The 20,114-nt window shown below is 40.4% G+C and overlaps 2 protein-coding genes across 3 annotated transcripts in view; both read right to left on the bottom strand.

Annotated features, from left to right (window-relative positions):
• Window positions 1-616, bottom strand: part of pla2r1 (phospholipase A2 receptor 1) — a 27,757-nt gene extending 27,141 nt beyond the window's left edge. The window contains exon 1 of the mRNA XM_024294908.2: window positions 121-616. Coding sequence (XP_024150676.1) covers window positions 121-253 — 133 coding nt within the window. The 5' untranslated portion in view covers window positions 254-616. The remainder of the gene's footprint in view (window positions 1-120) is intronic.
• Window positions 617-1,296: 680 nt separating this feature from the next.
• itgb6 (integrin, beta 6) lies at window positions 1,297-14,442 on the bottom strand. 2 transcript variants are annotated; one of them, XM_024296346.2, is made up of 16 exons: window positions 14,243-14,442; window positions 11,400-11,469; window positions 11,042-11,121; window positions 10,731-10,929; window positions 10,408-10,654; window positions 10,142-10,307; window positions 9,768-9,929; window positions 9,374-9,469; window positions 9,060-9,149; window positions 8,083-8,217; window positions 5,040-5,457; window positions 4,732-4,954; window positions 4,201-4,301; window positions 2,800-2,916; window positions 2,565-2,731; window positions 1,297-1,789 (listed from the first exon to the last, which is right to left on the bottom strand). In XM_024296346.2, exons 2-16 carry the CDS (start codon window positions 11,452-11,454, stop codon window positions 1,673-1,675), a joined length of 2,373 nt encoding a protein of 790 aa, XP_024152114.1. In that variant the 5' UTR covers window positions 11,455-11,469; window positions 14,243-14,442; the 3' UTR covers window positions 1,297-1,672. The 2 variants fall into 2 exon arrangements, with proteins under 2 accessions (XP_024152114.1, XP_024152115.1); XM_024296347.2 differs by lacking the exon at window positions 14,243-14,442 and adding an exon at window positions 11,630-12,290.
• Between the last annotated feature and the right edge of the window lie 5,672 nt (window positions 14,443-20,114).

Genomic DNA, 20,114 nt, shown 5'->3' with positions numbered 1-20,114 from the left:
GTACCCTGAATCCTTCTAACTGTGCCACGTTCAACCAGAAAAATGACAGGATGCTGCGGTGCGGCCGCCCCGCACAGCCGCCGCGCCGCGCTCGAACCCCCGGAGAGTTGATGAACTTACTGTTAAACTCCGCGAGCTGCTTCTCCTCCAGCACCTCCTCGTCCTCCCCGCTGACACTCCGGCCGCTCTCCGCCAGGAGCACGGCCGCACAGAAAAGCGCCGCGAGCGCCGCGGGGCCGCGGCGGTCCAACATTTCGATAACGGAGTGAGGAGCCGCGGGGCGCGCGCCCGAACATTCCGGGACTTCCGGTCGAACCGCGGCGGTGTTTTGGGCCCCCCCTCTCTCTCCTCCTGGAAAACTTTGACCGAGTGGAGTTTTTCAGCGGGGAACCAGCGACGTCACGTCTGACGGAGACGCTGCTGCTGTCCGCTGTGCATTCCTGCCGCTCCGCGCCGTTTCCACTGGGGGAGAGCCGCCGCTTTATTTAGACTCGAACCAGAGGAGGACCGCAGCCTGGAGCCACACGAGCTCTGTCTGCACATCCGAAAAGTTTGCTAGACTCCTTCAAAACACATTCCGAAAGTTTTCTAACTTCAGGGCACTAAATACGCATTTGTTTTTTCTCCTTTTTTCCCCCCAATTCTACCATGTCGATCAGTTCCTCTGGGCTTTACGTTTATTTGGAGTAAGAATTTATATGGATGGTCAAAATTAAAGTTTATTAGCAAAAAGTAGTCTATTTAAATGAATTTGTGTATTTTCTAGGACATAGTTTCTGCACAAAACTAACTCCTATATCATTTTATTCATACATTAGTTAGTTTTTGTAATTAAAAAAAATCTTTATAATGTTTGTAGACTAAACAAACTTTTGATAAGCTACCAAAAATGAAAAATTTAGGACAGACGAAATTATGTATTTTTTCCTTTCACTGCAGGCGGAAGGATAGAAATACTCTTGTATTGTGACTGATGCCCTTCAGCCAAATATAATATTTAAAACTAGATGAAAACGCTTCGGTCATATTTGGCCACTTCTACTATCACTACTTCATGGTTCCTCAGGGTGGTGCTAAATATACAATTAAAGAAAAACTGATCGAAAGATAAATGACAGCTGTAGATAAATGGAAATTGACTTAGCCAATGATTTTGTCTTATCCCATAATATAATAACTCTTAAGGTACAACAATGAATCATTGAAGTATTTTTACAAACATATTATCCCTAAATTCTTTCAAATGAAAAAGCAAAATTATTTCCCCCATTTTTCCTTCCCTTTCTTTATAAATCCAAACTAACAAATACATTTCACTATAGCTTAAAATCTTTATTTATGTCACTAAAAAAACAAACAACACAACAACAAATATTTACATTCAAGGCTCAGCCTGTCTCAATAGTACAACAAACAATATATTAAACCAGAATATTTACATATGTCTGAACAAAATAAGATCTTTCAGTAGTTGAACATCATCTTTTCTTAAGCAGCACCTCAAGTACACAAACAACTGTGTTAAATTATTCCATTGTGCTGTTCAGTGATTCACAGCACAACACGGACAGTGCACTTCTGCTGTGTCATATTAACACAAAGATTTCTGTCTCACGCACACAAACACGCATTCATCCGCAAACACACACAGAGGCGTACCTAAACGATGCTGTCACTGCTTCCAGTTTATCACCAGTAAGGAATCATTGTTAAATTCCTCTCTGTATAAGTTCTTGTAAGTTACATTTTTAAATGTAGATGTTGAGCTTTTGAAGAGAGGATTGGTTCCCTTAAGAGAAAAAAAAAACAAACAAAACATTAGTAAGAGTATCGTGGATCAGATGTCCTGCGGTGTTGTTGTGGAACAGTTTTTCTCTGTGGTTTATGAGTATCAGAAGAGAACCACAGATATAATAGGTTATGGAATGTATGAGAGAACTCTAAAATGAGACATAAAGAGCTCAGAGCTAAATTTCAGTCGCCCAAAAAATTTCTGATTTTGAAGAATACAATAAAAAAGTGGAATTGGAGGTTGCAACCTGGCAACTATAGACCTAGAAGTAGTAAAAACCAATGTGCTTATTTAGGAGAAATATTCTATAAAAAGGGGGTATAAGTCATGTTCTTTGCAGGGTTTTGGTAGGGGGTGTGACTTATACTCTGGAACAATTCATAAGTGATTATAAAAAATACATATTTTCCCATATAATTACTATTTTCACCAACAACCGGTTGTCCATTAACAGTTGTTTTCCACTAACAGCCACTAGAGGGCGCTAAAGATATGTATATCAGTATTTACCACTGACAGCAACACAGAAGAAGCGCCATCCAAAACGAACATGGAAGAGAATCTGATCGTTTTTCTCTGGAACTTGACAATATTTTTCTCATTTTCATTGAGACATTTTAATTCTTGTTTTTCTTTTTCTTTCTTGGACTAATGCTTTTCTTCCCCAGATGCAACTTCCATATGATTTTATAATGCATTTTTGGCTCCTGGAGTGACTTATATTAGTAGTTTATTTCAGTGTTGCAATGACCAACAATTTTGTTCATCCTACCGTTTGCCATTTTGCTTTTGCTCTCTCTGCCTCAAACTTGGCCACCTCCTTCTTGTCGTGGACTGAAACCAGCACCTTCCACACAGCCAGCAGGATGAGGCCAATGCACACAACGGAAAGGGACACCCCCAGAATGATCATGGGGATGTCGGGGGCCTCCGGGCATCCTGACAAAGGCACAGACCGTGAGCTGAAGAGTAAATCGCTCTTTATCTACTGGTGTTGCAAAACCAACCGTATTTCTGAAGATTGTAAGCAATGACTCCCGTCTCATCCTCCACCACGTTAAAAGAGACCCAGCATTCGTTTTCCATCTTCAGAGTGCACGGCATGGACGGGTTACTGTAATAATCTGTAACAGAAAGGAGAAGTCTAGCTGTTCTACCTGAGAAACAAGTGGATCGTAAATATATCAGATTTCCCTACTGACTGTGGAGCATATAGTCTCCTCTATTGTGCTGTCATTGTGATTTCCATATCAAAGACTGCGATCTGGTTTGTGGTCGTGTGTGTGTGTGTGAACCACACGAAGCCTGAAACTCCAAGCTGATGATCAGATATGCCTCTCAGCTTGCTCAAATGCAGCGACTCTGAAGTCTTCAGTGAAGGACGTTCAGGTCCTTCGACTGTTCAGACGATAATAGAGCTGCCTGTACGACAAGGTAAATAATATGTTTCCTTTTGTTCCACACCTCTCAGAAAGGTCGTGGATGGAGCTGTGCAGTGGAGACGGGTGCAGATTGCAGGGGGACACCCGAGTTGATGGAGGTCAGATTCCTCCAAACCACTGACCCCTGCTGGAGCTTTTAGATTCAGCAACTCAAAGACCACGATTATTTTAAACAGATTTTTACATGCAAAATCATCTTGAAAATCGTGTTACTTCATTCATGGACATTTTTTATTATTTTTAAATAAACCTATTTGCCACTAACATAGATAACAAATAAGATGCCAAATCACATCAACCTCAAACCTGTTTGAGATCTGGTTCTGCATGGCACCTGAGGAAAAGTAGGTGTTGTTTGCTTATCATTGATCCGTCTCCAGAGACAGTTGCAAAAACTACTTTTTGTAAAACGTCCTTTGTCTTGTCAAGAAAATGCGTTTTTCAGGTTTGGATGCTGTGATGCATCAAACAATCGATTAGCTAAAACAAGTCAACGAGCTTCAGGGTCATTTCGAAACAGGTTTTTTTTAATAGATTTGACATAAATCTGTGCCGTTTATCAATAAAAAAGATGATGAAAATCTGTCAAAAGAAATCAGCTCCTTTTTTATTTTGTGGTATATTGTAGATTTATTTTAAACATTTCCTCTAAACTCAACTTTAATGGATTTTAAACTGGTCCACACATTAGTGACATACTGTGCAAATGAATGATTCTCAATTAACTCTTTAAAATCTGTGATGCTTCAAAATCAAAATCTTCAAAACTTTAACATTTTGTACGTTTTCAATTCTTACATGATCAACATAATTCCAGTAGATTCTGAAGGAGAAAAGCGGCTCATTGAAAACCTTATTTGTATTTCATCAAATCTTGCAGAATTGTAACAAAACTCCAATTGTTTCGGTACTTTGGCAGCGATACCTTGCCCCATCCTCAATCCAGCGAAGGTAAACTATAGATACCTTTATCTGATGTCACGTTGACCACGATTTTCGCCCGGCTGCACTCATGCTCACATAGACCAAGTTCCTCCTCGTCTTGAAGGTGGCATTCCACACAGGTCCTGTTGTCAAAGCAGACAGGAAAAAAAAATTGAGATTTTTTTTGAGCGAGACTTGATGAGGAGGAATCCCGGTGCTCAGTGTTCCCAAGACTTAAACTCATTTTCTACCAGCGGTCGCCCTTCAGACAGTAGTATCAAATAGCACCAAGCCTGACAGCTGCTTTACAATGGGGAAAGGAAATCTTTTAGCCTTGTGTTGGGGACATTAGTGTCTTTTGATGTCACATTGAAGGTGTAGACACATGTGAACAAGAGGATCAAAACCTGATATCCCTGAACTCAAAAGCACAGACAGATCATGTGGCGGGAGGAGAAAACAGCCTATATCTTCAAGGGAAGCAAATATGAATCATAGCAGTAAAGCTGACAAAGTTACTACATTCCCATCCTATTCACCTAAAAGCGCATTAATGCATGAGCGTGTGCTCACCTTGCAGAGATGCACGCTTCTCCACATGTTGGGCAATTCTCACACTTGTCCCCGGATGCTCCGGGAACGGTGCAAACGCACTTCCCGCAGTTGCATATCCCCCTGCCGCTGCAGAGGTCGCCGTCCTCAGACATGCATGTGTCAGTGTCAGTGCTGCAGTTGCAGTAATCCCCCGTCCATCCGCTTTCACAGTGACAGTCCCCGCAGTCACACACACCATGACCTTCAAACATGAAATCCTTTCAGAAACAAGCTCAACGCCAAAAAAAGAAAAAGAAAAAGTGAAAAGGTCGTCTATGATTAGTCACCTCCACAGAGCTCTCCCCGGAAGCGAACACAGGAGTAATTGTCGCACTCACAGTAAGGCCCATAGATGCGGCCAAAGCTGGATTTGTGACACACACACTGGCCACAATAACAGTCCCCCTGACCATTGCATTTCTCTGAGTCATTGGTTGCGTGGCAGTTGCTCAACAAAGCAGTCTCCTCATTGCATTCGCATTGAGCTCCGAGGAAGCCCGGCTGACAGGCGCACACACCACACTGGAAGACGCCTTGGCCCTCAGTGCACTGGCTGCTGTTTGCTGTCGGAGGCTGCTGGCAGTCGCACGAACAAAGAGACTCCAGTTCCACATCTAAGCTGTCCTGAAGGCCCACCGCCTTCAGAGAGAAGTGTCGCAGTCCTGACAGGCATCCTGGAAGTTCCACCGACACGTTGAAGACCACCTGTCAAAGAGAGGAGAGCTCCCATGATGCAAACAGAACTGATCAATGCTCACTGCAAAAAATACGGTTATAATTAAGGTTTAAACAAACTGAAACTTTAGATCTGTAATTTAGCTTAAAAAAAAGCAACAATCTTTATTAGTTTTTCATATATACTATAGTAAAAAGCATTTCCAAATTCAGTGTTTTGGTTTGGTTATCATGACCTAGAGTAATTTTACTTCAATAACGTCACTTCTTGCTCTTTTATGAAAACTAAATAAACAGAAAATAGATGTATTCTTTTATAAATAAAGCCCTGATTCAATTATTTAAATATATATATATATATAAATATTAAGGCTGTCAGATTTAGCGCGTTAAAAACGCGTTAATCTGACATGTGCTTGACGCCGACAATTTTTTTGACTCATTAATCGCGGATTTTCTCATACGTGCCTTTCCATACCGGGTGGGCGTCCCGCCCTCTAACTCACCGGCTGCTCTCACTAGATCACCGTTGGGTCTTCAACCACCGAGCTGCTAGCTAGAACCGGCCCCGCACTAGGACCTGGAGACCTCCTACACCCTAACCCGGCTCCGGTTCGCGTCCAGCACCACGTCTGGTGGTACCGGCTTGCGTCCGGCGCCGCGTCCCGAGAGCTGCAGACCCCCGACGTTCCGAACAGCAAGCGCACCGGGGGACGTTTTAAATGTTCTGGAGGTTTAAGGGTGATCCAGCCCCAGCATAGCGGTCTGTCTGCCGGCATATTCATGGATTGAGCTCCGCTGGACACGTCGCTACATCGAGCTCCAGCCAGAGAACGCGGCGGCAGTAACAGACTGTCAAACTGTCCACAGAGTATCCTGCTTTTCTCAGTCTTTAATGTTTTAAAAAACAAAAGTTAAATGGAAATGATAAATCTCTATTTCATTTATTACTGTAGTTCAGCAGAGGAGGAAAAGATTTGGTCCTGACAAAAAATGAACATGAAAGTGTTATGGAAATTTTATTTTTGATGTTTTTTATTTTATTTTACTGAACGTTGATTGAAGTTTTGAATTTAAAATGCCCTTCACTTGCACTTGGGCTTTTGTTAGGCATTTTATGTTACAGCCTTTAATGTTAAGAAAGTTTATCTCAATACAATGTTACAAAATAAAGTATTTCTGATGAAACTATTAATTTTGCCATCCTTGTTTTCATAATTAATGTAGAACTGCTAAATTACACGAAGCACACATTTTTTTCCTAAAAAAAGGCCACATATTAATTCGCGATTAATCGCGAGTTAACTCTGGACAAAATGTGATTAATCGCGATTAAACATTTTAATCGCCTGACAGCTCTAATATATATATATATTCTTTTTGCAAATGTCAACTCTTTTGAATCAGACTGTAAAAATCACTTCAACTTTTTATCGATTTTATCCAAACAGATTAAAAAACATATTTTACAACAAAAATTTGTGGATTGTCTAAACTAATATGAGGGCTAACTCAGACAAAAGACACTCTTTAATGCTTTTATTGTTGCCTTCAAGGAGAAATTTACAACCATGTTTCTAAGAATTAATATATGTTTATAATCCTAGAACTAGACCAAAATCTAACCCATTTGAAAATAAAACAATTCCCTCATAATCCTAAACAGGATTAAGTCAATGATGTAACTGAAAAATCAACATATTAATTTTGCAACATTAAATGAGTTTCTATGTTACGAATATTGTTGTTTTATGATTAAATCTTAATCGACCTCATGCGAATTTGATGCTTAAATCTTAATACTTTATTAGCTTCTTGCCTCTCTAAGCTAAGAGTATACATCCCTTTGCTGTGGTTTATGTTTTTATCTACATTTTTTGAAATATGATTTGTTCTCATAAATATTCTAGATTTTTAAATTCACTTCAGCTGTTGTACTAAGTACAACTATACCTATCTTATCTGTCTGTCATTAGTTTATGAGGTACTTTACAGCACTTTGAACTGCACAAGCCAGCCTTAGGGTGTTCACTGGATCACTTAAAGTGAACCAGAGTTTGTTTCAATCTGAAATAAATTTTCAGTATGTACCCAAGCGGACCCTGGTCTGGACCAGGAACCGCTCTCTGACCCAGCTTTCAAGGTGTCCTCGGTTTGACTTAGCTCTGGTGCTCGCAGTCGAACAACTGGACCAAAATGGCCACCGTAGCAAGGAATTATGGGATTTAAACAGAGTAGGAAAGAAGCAACAATGAGACACAGTAACTGATAAAATGGCTTGCAGCATGCCTCCCGGTACCAAAGTAGCAGGCACAGTTGGTACAGACGTTCAAGTGAAAAAAAATAAAATGAATAAGTGAACTATCCCGACAAGGATTGCAAAGCGTAGAACTTCGACAATTCTTTCTCTCGTTGGTTTGCTCCAACCTTGTAATTCCTGGCCAATGACTCAAGAGATCTTTAGTCACATGGTTTTGTTTACGAGCGTTGGTCTGGAACAAAAATGCCCGGTTGACAGCAGTCTGAATACAGGCCAAACACAAGATTCAGGACTCATCTGGACCAAGTTAAGCAGACTGACAAACTTTTCCAGTCTGAATACTCCTTAAAATTTTCATTTTCAACAACAAACTACAAAAAGCAGAAGCAGCTGACCGTCTCTCCAGGCTTGATGTTGGAGCAGTACTTCACATCGGGAAAGGTCGTCCCGTTAGGACACATGGCGGTGAAGGACATACGCAGCTCCTCTGTGTCTCCAAGAGCTTCCAGCTCAATCTCAGATCGGAGTTCCTGAAAAACAGAAGCCCTTATGAATGAAGAGGCAGCTGGTGCTGAAGACAAACATTCCCTTCATGGGACAGCCAACCTCAGGAACCATCAAACGCCTGTTGTTTTTTAAAAGAGGGGCTTTCTTTAATCTATGATTCCTCTAACCTTGCAGTGACCTATGATCTGTTAACTGCTTGAAACGTCCTGCCTTTGCAGTGAGTCATCAGCCCAGGTGTGCTTGGTGATACTGAAGAAAGAATGACAGTTAACCGCTGCTGGAGAGAAAATGACAAATGGACTCTGTGACGAAGTGTCTGGGAGCCATCGGAGGGTTAACTTCCTTCAGGAATGTACCTGTACGCCGTCCTTTGTTTAGCTGTGGCGGGGGGAACATTTACGGGACGCAACGTCTTTAGAGCCACATTTTGATCTATTGCCCATCATAAAGTGTAATTTGTGTTGCTTTTGTGGGAAAAGAAACTCCTCTCCAGGTGTGGTCGAAAGGGCCATAAGTGACAAAGTAATTAAAGGACTGTGTAGTACCACCAGCAGTCACTGCTGGCGCGGCGGGGGGGTTTACAAAACAAGACTAAGAACGGCTGAGGCAAAGAAAGAGTGAGGCAGAGTCAGAGGGGCGAGGACATCAAACAGCCGGGACAAGCAGGAACTTGCTGAAGCAAAAGCACAGCATGGTATAAGAAAAAATGGACTACAACGCAGAGCGAAGGATGAACAGCAGGAGAATGAGGAGGAAAAGAAAAGACTGTAGCCTCCCATTCATCGTACTAAACATAACCGCCATATTTTTTCCCGATTATCGAGTGTTTGTTTGCTAATGTTGCTCGACCAGCCTCTTTATTTACTTTGTACGCCGTCACAATCAGTTCCAGGACATTCCCTGAATCCTTTGCCAGAACGCCGACTGTGGCGCCAGGTATGAGATCCGCATAATTCTGAAAAGAAAAAAAAAACAAGTAAACAGAAGAGTCATTGTAACAAACGTAGGTAGTGTTGCCTGGGGTTTCAAAAGCAAAAAGAGAAGCAGCAAAAAGGCTGGGCTAGTTCTAACAGGTTGAATGAAGTCAGTACATCAAAATGTTTATGTCAGAAAGGATTTAAAAATCACTCTTTCTTTTTAGACCTGCAAAACTTGAAAGAGGGGAACCCCACATTTTACCTTATAAATGTTTATCTTATCATCTGTTACAGCAAATATCAGCAGGATGTTGTTTTCCACCACTTTATCGATCAGCTGACCGAGAGTTGGATATTCCTGGACAGGCAGTAGAGATGGAGGATTCAGTTGAGTTTTAGAAAGAAATGCTGCTTAGGTTATAAATACATGCTAGAGCTGGATAAAAGAAGACGGATTTGTGTTTCTGATGGTATCAGTTTAACCAAAAATGACAACAAAAAGTGGAGAGATCTGATCCGTTAGCAGCCAGGTTTTTACGTGTAGCTAAGTTTCAATGACACAAAATGAATTTTTGAAGTGTTTGGAAAAAGGTTGAGGAGCAAAAACAAAGCCAGAACTCTATCAACATATATTTTTGTTTCAGCTCGAGGTTTACCTGCACTGTAGACATGGAATACTCATTGTTCTCGTCCAGGTGACACTGGCCATCATTGGGAATCACAATGCCAGCCAACCTACTATCCATCCCAAAGTGTGAATCAGCATCACTGACGAAAACCAGCAGACGCATCGAATCATTCCTCCAGCCAATCTTGTCCTGTAAGAGCCACAATGACTAATCATAGAATACGAGTCGGTGACACAGAAACTCACTTTTACTAAATGAGGCCCTCGGAAGAACTCGTCCCAGTCAGATTTCAGCTCCTACTTACCAGCAAAGTGCTGGACATGACTGAGATGTGAGTAAGAATCAGCTGACAGGTATATGGCTGGCATTTCTAATCACCTATTAACTTTAAACTATCTTACCCCGCAAACAGCTGCTTGCATGATGGCATCGAATCCGCCCTCCAACGGATCAACATTTCCGGACACTTGTTGCTTTGCGATGATCTCGTTGAACCTGTCAGTTCTGCTTGTCAGGGGTAAGACGTGTTTATAGCCAAAGGTTGGCTGGCAAACCACGGTTGTGTCGCTGTATTGGACAAATGGGGAGAAAAACAAACATATAAAAATACAGAAATAAAATAAGGAGATGTTTCAAGTTCATGTTCTGCTGAGTGATGGGGTCACACCTGCAAGGGTTTCCCAGTTGCTCCTCTGTGATCTGGATAAAAGGAAGGACAGGTTTCTCTACAAACGATCCAAAACCCATCCGGAATTTACTGGTAAGTGTGGCCATCTCTTTAGACAGAGAAGAACCCAAGTCCTTGATATTCCCTAGGTCATCATACATGGATGCAGACAGGTCCATCAGGTAGTAGATGTCCACAGGATAATCTTCGGTGTGCTTTATTTTTACTTGAAAAGTCACCTCACTACCTGAAGGCAAACAATACAATTTTGTTAAAAAAAAATGAGGGACGAAATAATAAATTTAAGTCTGCCGACTGCATACCAGGTCGCAGCTTCAGGGACATTTTTTGCGGGGAGATTTGAGTCTGATTTCCAGCGCCTGGCTTCTTCTCTAGAGGTCGATCTTGAAGAATTTGGGCTTCAGAGACGGGTAAATAGATGTGGGCTCTGTCACATCCCCTTTCCAACAAATTATTCAGCGTGTCACACCTTTGTGAGACTGAAAACCAGTCTGTGAAATTCTGAGAAACAAAAGCAACACATTGGATGATTGGCAGGTTCCAGTAAAACCGTACAGTTTATCCTCTTCTTTTTGTGCAAGTGTTGTGGTTTGGTGCACTTGTTGCTGATTACCTCCTCTGTGCACCAGGCACAGTTAGCACCGAGCTGCAGACACTCATCACAGGTCACAACGCTGCCTTCTGAGCAGGATCCTGCAGCCCACATGAACACAGGAGAGCTCAACTTGTTGACATCCAGCATATTTGTATGGCACTGTAGTATTTCCATTGTTAGGTTTTTTTTTTTTTTTTTAGTTTTTTTTTTTAGGGTTGTGGGAACTAACCTTTTGAACTACAAAAATATATATTTTCTTAAATATCCAAATAAAATCTATAAAATTCAATAAAAAGTAGTTTTTGACATAAACATGACATATATTGCTGCTCATGTTTACGCATAAAAACGGAACCAACCCCCCCCCCCCGCTTACCCTCCACGGTGTGGATCCAGTATTGCAGAATCAGGCTCAGCAGTAGAAACCCCATCAGTCCGGCAGGTTACTGGTTGGAAAGAAACATAAGAAGAATGTTTCAAGTTGGCTCAGGAGCTATTTACAGGCGTGAAACCTATCCATGATCCTCAGGCGAGAGCGGAGCGGGACAGCGCAGCCGTCGCGCGGCACCTGGAGAAGAGGAGGAGGAGGTGAGAGGCTGCTTTTACCTGCGCAGCCTTTCAGTTCACTTCCGTCCAGGTGAGAAAACGAGGCGGGAGCGCGAGCGCACCTCACGCGCGCACCCCCTACTTTTCCCCAGCCAGCCGCAGCATAAATCTGTTCTAAGTAATTTGTCGTTTACTTTTGTGGGCGTGAGAGACATATAAACAGTTTGTCAAATCCATAAATAATGAGGATTAAGTTCCAACAAAGAGGACAGGTTAAACTAGACTAAAGACGGTCTGTAAACGCACCATTTAAGTCGTTTTGACTTAACCACGTGTTCTTGCTTCACATATCATTAATCCCCTTTACTCTGGGATCAAACATGAGTGTTGAAACATAGTGAAGGCTGAAGCGGGTTGTTGTTGTTGTCTTAACAACCTTTCTTGTGTTGGATTTTGTCCTGCAGTTATGGCTTCTTATCTGTTATAGATCACCTGGCTTCACTCAGTCAGCCAGAGAGTCATTCATTCTAAAGCTGTCCCATTTACAAGAGTGAATGCTGTTCTCTTAGCTCCCTTCATTATTTTGGTGTCACAGCCACTTCCATTGTGGTTCACTTTAGTCTGACTGGTGGTCTAGGACAAAAAATCTGACATTTAATTAAAAGAAATAGTAATATATTTTGTTTTTGTAATCCAACTGTGCAAAAAGTTTCAATAAGTGTACGTTTTGACATTGTTTTATTTTAAAACTAGTTTATTCCTTCCTAATTTGATGTCAGAAAACAAGTTCTAAACTTATTTTTTAAGTAGAAAAAAAAATTAAAGCCACAAGTATGCCCCTCTGCCCCATTATTATTTCAAAATGGCGGCTTTTATGTTGGTTTATCTCCATAGCAACCATTTTATTTTTTCATCTCCTGGGGGTAATAAACAAATCAATGTAGATTTTAGAAGAATCCGCAAAAGTAAAATTTCAGATTACCTTGGCAACGGAGATTTTTTGTAAACCACGCCCACATTTTTAAAATGTTCCTATCATGTGTTATATGATTTCGTTCAGCTTGAGCTAACAATTCATGTATCCAATATTCCAGTTAAAGTTGTGCGAACAACAAGGGAACACCACTTTTGCTAGCTCACAAGGCTAACGCTATTCAAAATCTGCAACTTCTAAATCCAATCTTTTTCCTGTAGTGGCTTCCAACTGATGCTCGAGTAGTTATGAGGCTATAGATCAAACTTCCTAAGAGGAGTTTTTATTTGTAGAGGGTATTTTTTTTAATTCAAGATGGCGGCCTTTTCCTGTGGTCAAAGTTAAACAAAACTTTGGTGGTGGTTATAGACTTAAGCTTGTGGCATGTGTGTACAATTTTGTGAATATCACTCAAACACATTTTTTCATTTCCAAATTGTGCAAAAAAGTGAACATTGCCAGATTTCACACTTTGTCAAAAATCCTTTTTCACCGGGGGATTAGTGCATTTACATTGTTGAGGGTTTTTGAGTGGTGGGGGTGAAATTTTCACTCAAAGGCGCAGTATGAAATAATTGTGTCAACAATTTGGTTCTTGTAGTCCAGGACTGTTTCAGGACTGAATAAAACAAAAACACCCGATTCCCGAAATGCTACGGCTGGTGCATCAAAGTGAAAGCAGAAATCCTATTGGTTCACCAAACTTTTACGTTATTTGGGGAAATGTAAACCAAGATTCTTAATGAGTCAGTTTCACTCACCAAACTCCCTTGTTCTGATTCAGAGCAAACTTTCCTTAGATAATTCTGATGTTGAAATTCCTGTTTATTTCCTCATAACTCTAACCGTTTGGATCCATCAGACATTACAGTCTAACTTTTTTAATTGTTGGACAATACCACTGAAATTCAGACAAACCACACCATGAACAAATACAGCCGCTAACTCTATTATCCAGACGAAATTACTGAAGTTATGTTAATTTTTAACTTAGGTATGAATCACTATTGCCACCTCCACACTGCTTTGGCAGCTTGACGATTAACTTCTGGTAAAAACGGGCCTGCAGGTCGGTTACGTGATCTGAAACTCTGTGCATGCGTGTGCAAATCAAGAGGTCAGAGGGCGTGGAGCTGCATAGGTGCTGAACCATTGACAGCTGCACAGCCAATATCCCTGCTAGCCCCAACTCAGAGGAATCCCACTATTTAGCGCCACGCCCCCACGGCCCCCGCCGCTGAATCTGAGAGAGTCCCATCTGTCACCCCAGACCAAACCCCACTTCTGCCCCTAAATTTCAACCCCCTCTTAGTAACGACCCATTTCTTCCAGCCTATTTCTAGATGTGTGTTGCATTCATTCTTCCCCTCACTGTGCCTGTCAGTCCTCTTGCTTCTCTCCTCTGCATCCTTTTGTTTTTGCATTTGATCATTTGGCGCTTCAGGCGTAAATCAGAAGACGCATTTGCACCTCACAAGCTCTCCAACCTGACTTCGGTTCGCTCGGTTTAAATCCCTTGCAGCTGATATCTGGGGAGTTGGCAATCTTATTTTGAAAAGCTGAAAATGCTGTGTCAAATTCATCACAACTTGTCTTTTAAATCTGTCCAGACCCCAGGCACTTTGTTACTGTGGGAGAACAGAGCTGGGTCTAAACAAACCAAAACAGATCCATAAATTATTCAGCCAAACGTTTCTCACCTTCAGGGCCATCCTCTGATAACATGCTGTCCGGTCTCAGTCTGTCCTCGTTGCCATGAAGGAAGCGTTTCGGAGAAACGGGGAGGCAGGAGGCCGCCACATTCGCTCCTATTGTGTCCCGGCTGCTGTCAGAGTAACAGTAAACCTATTGTAACGGCGCCCTTTATGAAGCATGGCACAGGGGTGACCCTGCTACCCATGCTTGTTGGCTCATGTGTGTGTGTGTCTGAAAGCGAGTGAGTGTGCATGCATGTGGGGGTCATGTGTGGGTGTCTGTACAAGCTCCGGCTCGCTCGTATGTGTGAGCACAGGGGAGGCTGCAGTGATAATGAGCGACAGCAACAACTGCCGGCTCTGAGACCTCCACGGGAGCCTTCTCCTTTATTAAGAGCCGGCCTGACTGATGTGCTAGCATTGCACTCTAGAGGCTGCACCACAACACTCCTGACCGAAAGGCAGGGGCTTTGTGATGACTGTGGATCTGGAGTGTGGGGGCTCATGTTTATTCAAGTTGACTTAACTCCCTGCAGCATGGAGGGGCACGGAGGGAGTGCCAGTTCCGCAATACAGCCTCCTTCCTGCAGCGGTATGACAAGAATGCAGGTGCTCATTGGTGAGTGGGACAAAATAATGAAGCACGTTCCCACACTTTGCAAGAGGAGATCAAGTCCCAGAGGCCTTGAAACGTGCAGCTTCTTTTTATTAGCTGCTTGGCATTGGTGTAGACTAAAACCTCCACAGGAGCCCAGCTGAGTTGAATTCTTGCAGACACATGCTGACAAGCCCGGGCTGTAGATGTCCAGCTAGCTCAATACACTGATCGGGACACTCAAACATGTTATTCTGCATTCTGTGTTTGAAATATGATTAGTAGAAAAGGATCTGAATCAGAATAAGAGATCTTTATATGAATTCAGTCAACGTGTTTACTGGCAGTGCTCCTAGCAAAAGACCCATTGATTAAAATAAAAGGAAGTTGGATAGGGAACTGCAGTTTTATTATTTTATTTATTACAAAGCAGGTCGACTGGGGTTGTAACAATAGAGCATTGTGTTACAGCTGTTAATAGTAAGGGTCCATTTTATTCACATTTGTTAGTTCATTTTTAAGCATCCAGTAAATATTAAAGTAATATTTTCTGCTATTGTTCATTAATTAACATTACTAGCTTATAGCTAGTATTAATATTGTTTAATCAACTTTACTGAATGATTTACTGAACAATTTGAAAAAAGTTGCATTACTTAATTATTTATACGTACATATATAAAATTAGATAAAATGTGTAAACTGCTTGATATTTTAGTGCTTCAACTGACAGTAAATTATCATGAGATACTGCAACACATTTCTTAAAGACCCCAACGTTTGTGTTTAGGTGTTTTTAACATTTTACTCACGATGGAGGACACATAAAAAAAACTGAGCCTTCAAGGATTATTTAAGTATTTACCATTTAACGTTTAAAACAAGTAATTCCTTTAATATTCCAGATTATATTTTACAGTGACTGGTTGTTTTAAAAATTCCTCCTGCATTGAAAACTGGTTCACGGATCTTCCCTTCTCATTCTTTTGTTTTTGTGCAGCAGGTGCTTCTGCTTTTTCTGTCACCTGTAACTGGTTGAAAGGACCTGCAGTTTTTTGCAACATAATTTGCAACTTATGAATCTCTCTCATTTGCAGAATGAGATCTTTTGATTTCTGAGATGTCCTGTTTAGCACAATAATTAAAAAAAAGCTATAAAAAATGTCCCTTTCTTTAGGGATTTCATGTACAATATAATAAAAAGTTGATGATTCTGGCCTTCTTTGCTACTCAGACATCGTCATGAATTAATATAATCCTTGAAACTCACATATAAAGTGACTAAGTAATATTATCAAAACATTTTTGATTTGTTGAGCCTCAGCTCATCCCACATCTAAATGTCATGTTTCAACAAAAAACAACGACTTAAACGAAAGTATTCGTTTAGATTACTGAAGTTTAGAGATGCGTTTCTAAGCAAGTTTATTCATGCAAGGAAATGTCACAACATGAACCACATCGGATAAGTTACATTTATATTCCTGGACTCTCCTGACATCCCTGACCCCCTTTGTCCTTGGTCTTATTTGGAGGATCTGTGCCATGTGTCCCCCTGTCCATGGAGACCCGAGGCATGAACTTTATGGCACAAACCCCCACACATAAGAATATATATATAGTTTTTTTTCTCCTGTAGCTGGGCGAAGGTGATTATTGGTCTTTGGAGGGTGTGTTAGATAATCTCGAGTCCTGGAGGTTATGTTTCCTGAGACTGGTAAGGGATGGGGCCGTGGTGCCGTAGTGTCTCCTGGATCAACAGTGCTAAGTCTGAGCTTAAAAATGAGATCCGGTCGGAGAGTGAAACTACAAAGACTTGTGTGCCTGAAATAGTGCAGGAAATAGGATAGGGAAGGAGCACCCGTACTGGGCATGTCGTTCAGCTGATCCGTCCAAAGCTCCATACATACTATCAGGCGCAGTCATACTGTGAGACATCTGTGAGGAGATATTAGATCTGCTATGAAAAGAAAGTGCTTTGAGTCACAGTGCCCTCTGCTGCCAAACACCCTTAACCTCATGTATTTTAGGACTGGACGGCTTTAATTAAAAATTTTTGTTCGGCTGTTATTCCTTTTAGTTATGTGTTGTGAAGTTGCTAAGAGAGCAAGTGTGAAATCTCAGACACAACTTTTGGTGAAACTGTGCAGAAATCGAAATTTTATGCTTTAAAGCAATAAAAAAGTGTTACTTTTTTGGAGAGGGGAGGTGCAGTGAGCACACACGAGCCACGCCTTCTACATGCACTCACTCATATAGTCTTTAATTACAGCAATTCTGATGTCTTAGTTGGGAGTAAGTCACACATCCAGCCTCCAGCTGATGTGCAGCTCGGGCAGCAGATGTGTTTCACTCATTAAAAGCTCCTCCAGATGTGGAGTATTTACTCCTGTTTCAGTCATGCTTCAGGAAATGCTTGAACTTTTTCCAACCTCGTATCAAAAACGCAGGAATGCTGAGTGAATCATTATTTCAAACCAGAGGGCCAAAAAATTAATTTACAGGGATTTGCATAAGCATAATGTGGTGAGGTTAGTGCAGACGCAGCATTTTGAGAGTCACTCACAGGATTTTAATTTCAACAGCAGTATCGGTATGGAGGTTATGACACAAAACTTCACTTTGTTTGGAAAAGTGAGAAGACAATTACTTTTGATGCAAAAATATGGATTTGATCTGCTGGAAATTTTGAGTTTTCTTTTCCAGTTTTCAATGTTGAAAGTCCTGTTGAGCTCACAGGCTGTTTCATGCAGTAGCATATCATTAATGGAGTTTAGCATGATGCCCGCCAAAATAAAACAGTCTGTTTGAAACAAACAAACAAACAAAAAAAAAATACACATGCATGATACTCCAGTTTTTAAATCTATTCTTTTCAGTGTCAAACAATAGCTTTTTTGTGTGTGTAAGTTTTTTGAGATATTATTCCCATTTTTTTTACTTTTATTATAGTAACACATACAATATTTTTTTTTAGCAATCATTCACTTTAATTCTAATTTATGATTAAATTAATTTTTATTAAGGTTTTTTGCAATTGATACAGTTATAAACAAACCACAAATTTCAACTTTACTTTTTTGCTTAATTCAAATTTCTATAATTGCTAAAGTTGAGATAGATATATTTTATTTTTAATCGTTTTTGCAAGCTATCCTTTAATTATTTTTCTACCAATCCTGTTAATTTTATATTTCAGAAATCTCTTTCTGAACTCAATAAATCCCTGTTGTGACAGTAAAATCTGCCCAACACAAGAAGCTCTCAGCCCGCATCTGTTGGCTCAGCTGTTGGACAGGACAAGTTAAAAAATAAATAAATAAAATAAAATAAATCCCTTTCTGACTTTTTTTTTTTTGCAACACCCTTTCTAATTTTTGTTGGTTTGGCCTCATATTTTAATCAGAATAAAATGTATATTTTCTAGTGATTTGTCAAAATGATTTTAAAGCTGTTAGAAAATGTTTTTTATGTTTTACAGGGTCTTTTAAATAGCTTTGGCCTGCATTGTAAAAAACATGTTTTTTTTCAGACAAGTATTTCATAATATTTTTTATGGTTATCAACCTTACTTTTTCATTTTGTCTTCCTGTGTGCACACACAGCTACATGATTCTTTTTTTCTTTTCCTAATTAATGTACGACAAACATGTTACCATAAATGAACACCAATGACTAAAAAAAAAGACAAGACTCACATGTGAGAAAGAGAAGAGCAGTTTATTCAGCATTATTTTTATTCCAATCTTTTCAAAGAAGAGAGCAAGGGAAGGATTGTTTGAGATCAGTAGAAAGTGACATGAGGAAATAATATGAGAAACAATTTTACTTCTTTGAGTTTTGCAGTTCGTTTTGCAACAAAGGGTTGGAACGGGGCAGCACACTCTGTCAAAGCCCGGCTGTTTTTTATTAATGCTCAGCGTTTCTGTTTTTGGTCAGAGAAAAGCACCATTATGTTCTGTTCTCTTCTCCTTAAACGCTGTGTAGAAGTGTTTTAAAAGAAAAAGGAGAAAGATAAACAAAAGGAAAAGCTGGCTTTTCACTTTTGGTCTTTAGTGTGTATAATTTACAAATCCTGTTTTATCTGATTTATCCTCCAAGAAGTGAAACTTTGCTGTTTTTCAATCTGGTTGCTTGTCAGATTTAATTCAGTTTTTTGGTTTTTGGCATGAATGCAGTTTGACTCGACTGAATGACAGCATTTCTTATAGAGAGCTCAGAAAAATAAATGAGATCTGCCTGAATTCATTTTTTTGAAAAGAAAAATCTACCAGTTTTACAGGAAATCCATTTCCAAAAATGAAGCTTTAACATGAACATCAGCAAAAAAATAAAAATAAAAAAAGCATCAGCACAGAAGCAATGACAAATAAAGTTAAATATCAGGAAAAAAAACAGCATTTTTTTTTGTTTTGTGTTTGCTTTTAAAGATCAGGAAGAGAGAAGCTGCTTGTGGGAGACAAAAGGGCAGAAGTCCTGTTCAGCCAGCTCCTGAGCATGGCTTCTGGCCTGCTTCGTCTGATGTGGTGAGACGGGGCTTTACCTGCAAACCCCACAACACCGGCAGACTCCAGCAAAACCGTGAGGTAGATAACTGGTCAAAGTGACCACGAGAGAAAAGCAAACCCTCCGTGAAGATGCCCGTTAGGTGTAAAACTTGCAATTTCAGAAAAGTACAGAAAAGTAAAGAGAAATGGAGATAGGAAGATAAGGAATTACCTTTCTCTGAGTTTTGTCACGATTTTTTTTCTATTCAGTATTGCCGTCAAACTCTCATTGTCTTTATTGCTACTAGAGGACTAGATAGCGAAACACTCAATGGAAATCCGCATGATTCCACGCACACATTTTTATCCGCTGATAGAGATGTAAGACACCTGATTAAGTCTGATGAAAAACATGTTGGATCTCAGGTAAGGAAGGCACAATTTCCAATAATATATTCAGTAATTTCCGAATGAAATGGTGTTTATGCGGTTTTATGTGGGCTATAGCAGGAAAAACTCAAAACGAAGTTATCCTAGAACCTCAAACTTCAGTGCAAACAAGGTCTGCAAAGTTTTTCATTTACCATACATGAAAAAAAAAACATGGACACCTCAAAAAAGGGTGGGGTAAGAGCAAAAAACCATGCATCTCTATGTCACATCATACTTGGATGGGGGGTGTTTGGTACTGACAGGGGAGGTCTGAAAAGTAGTTTGAGAATTATGGAAAAAGAGAAAAAGAAGAGCAAGTTTCTTATCAAAATAAATTTACTTTTCTTTTTTTTTTTCTTTTTTT

This window comes from Oryzias melastigma, linkage group LG3, assembly GCF_002922805.2.
Source record: "Oryzias melastigma strain HK-1 linkage group LG3, ASM292280v2, whole genome shotgun sequence".
In the NCBI taxonomy this organism is placed as follows: domain Eukaryota; kingdom Metazoa; phylum Chordata; class Actinopteri; order Beloniformes; family Adrianichthyidae; genus Oryzias; species Oryzias melastigma.
This window is presented reverse-complemented; position numbering and strand designations above follow the sequence as displayed.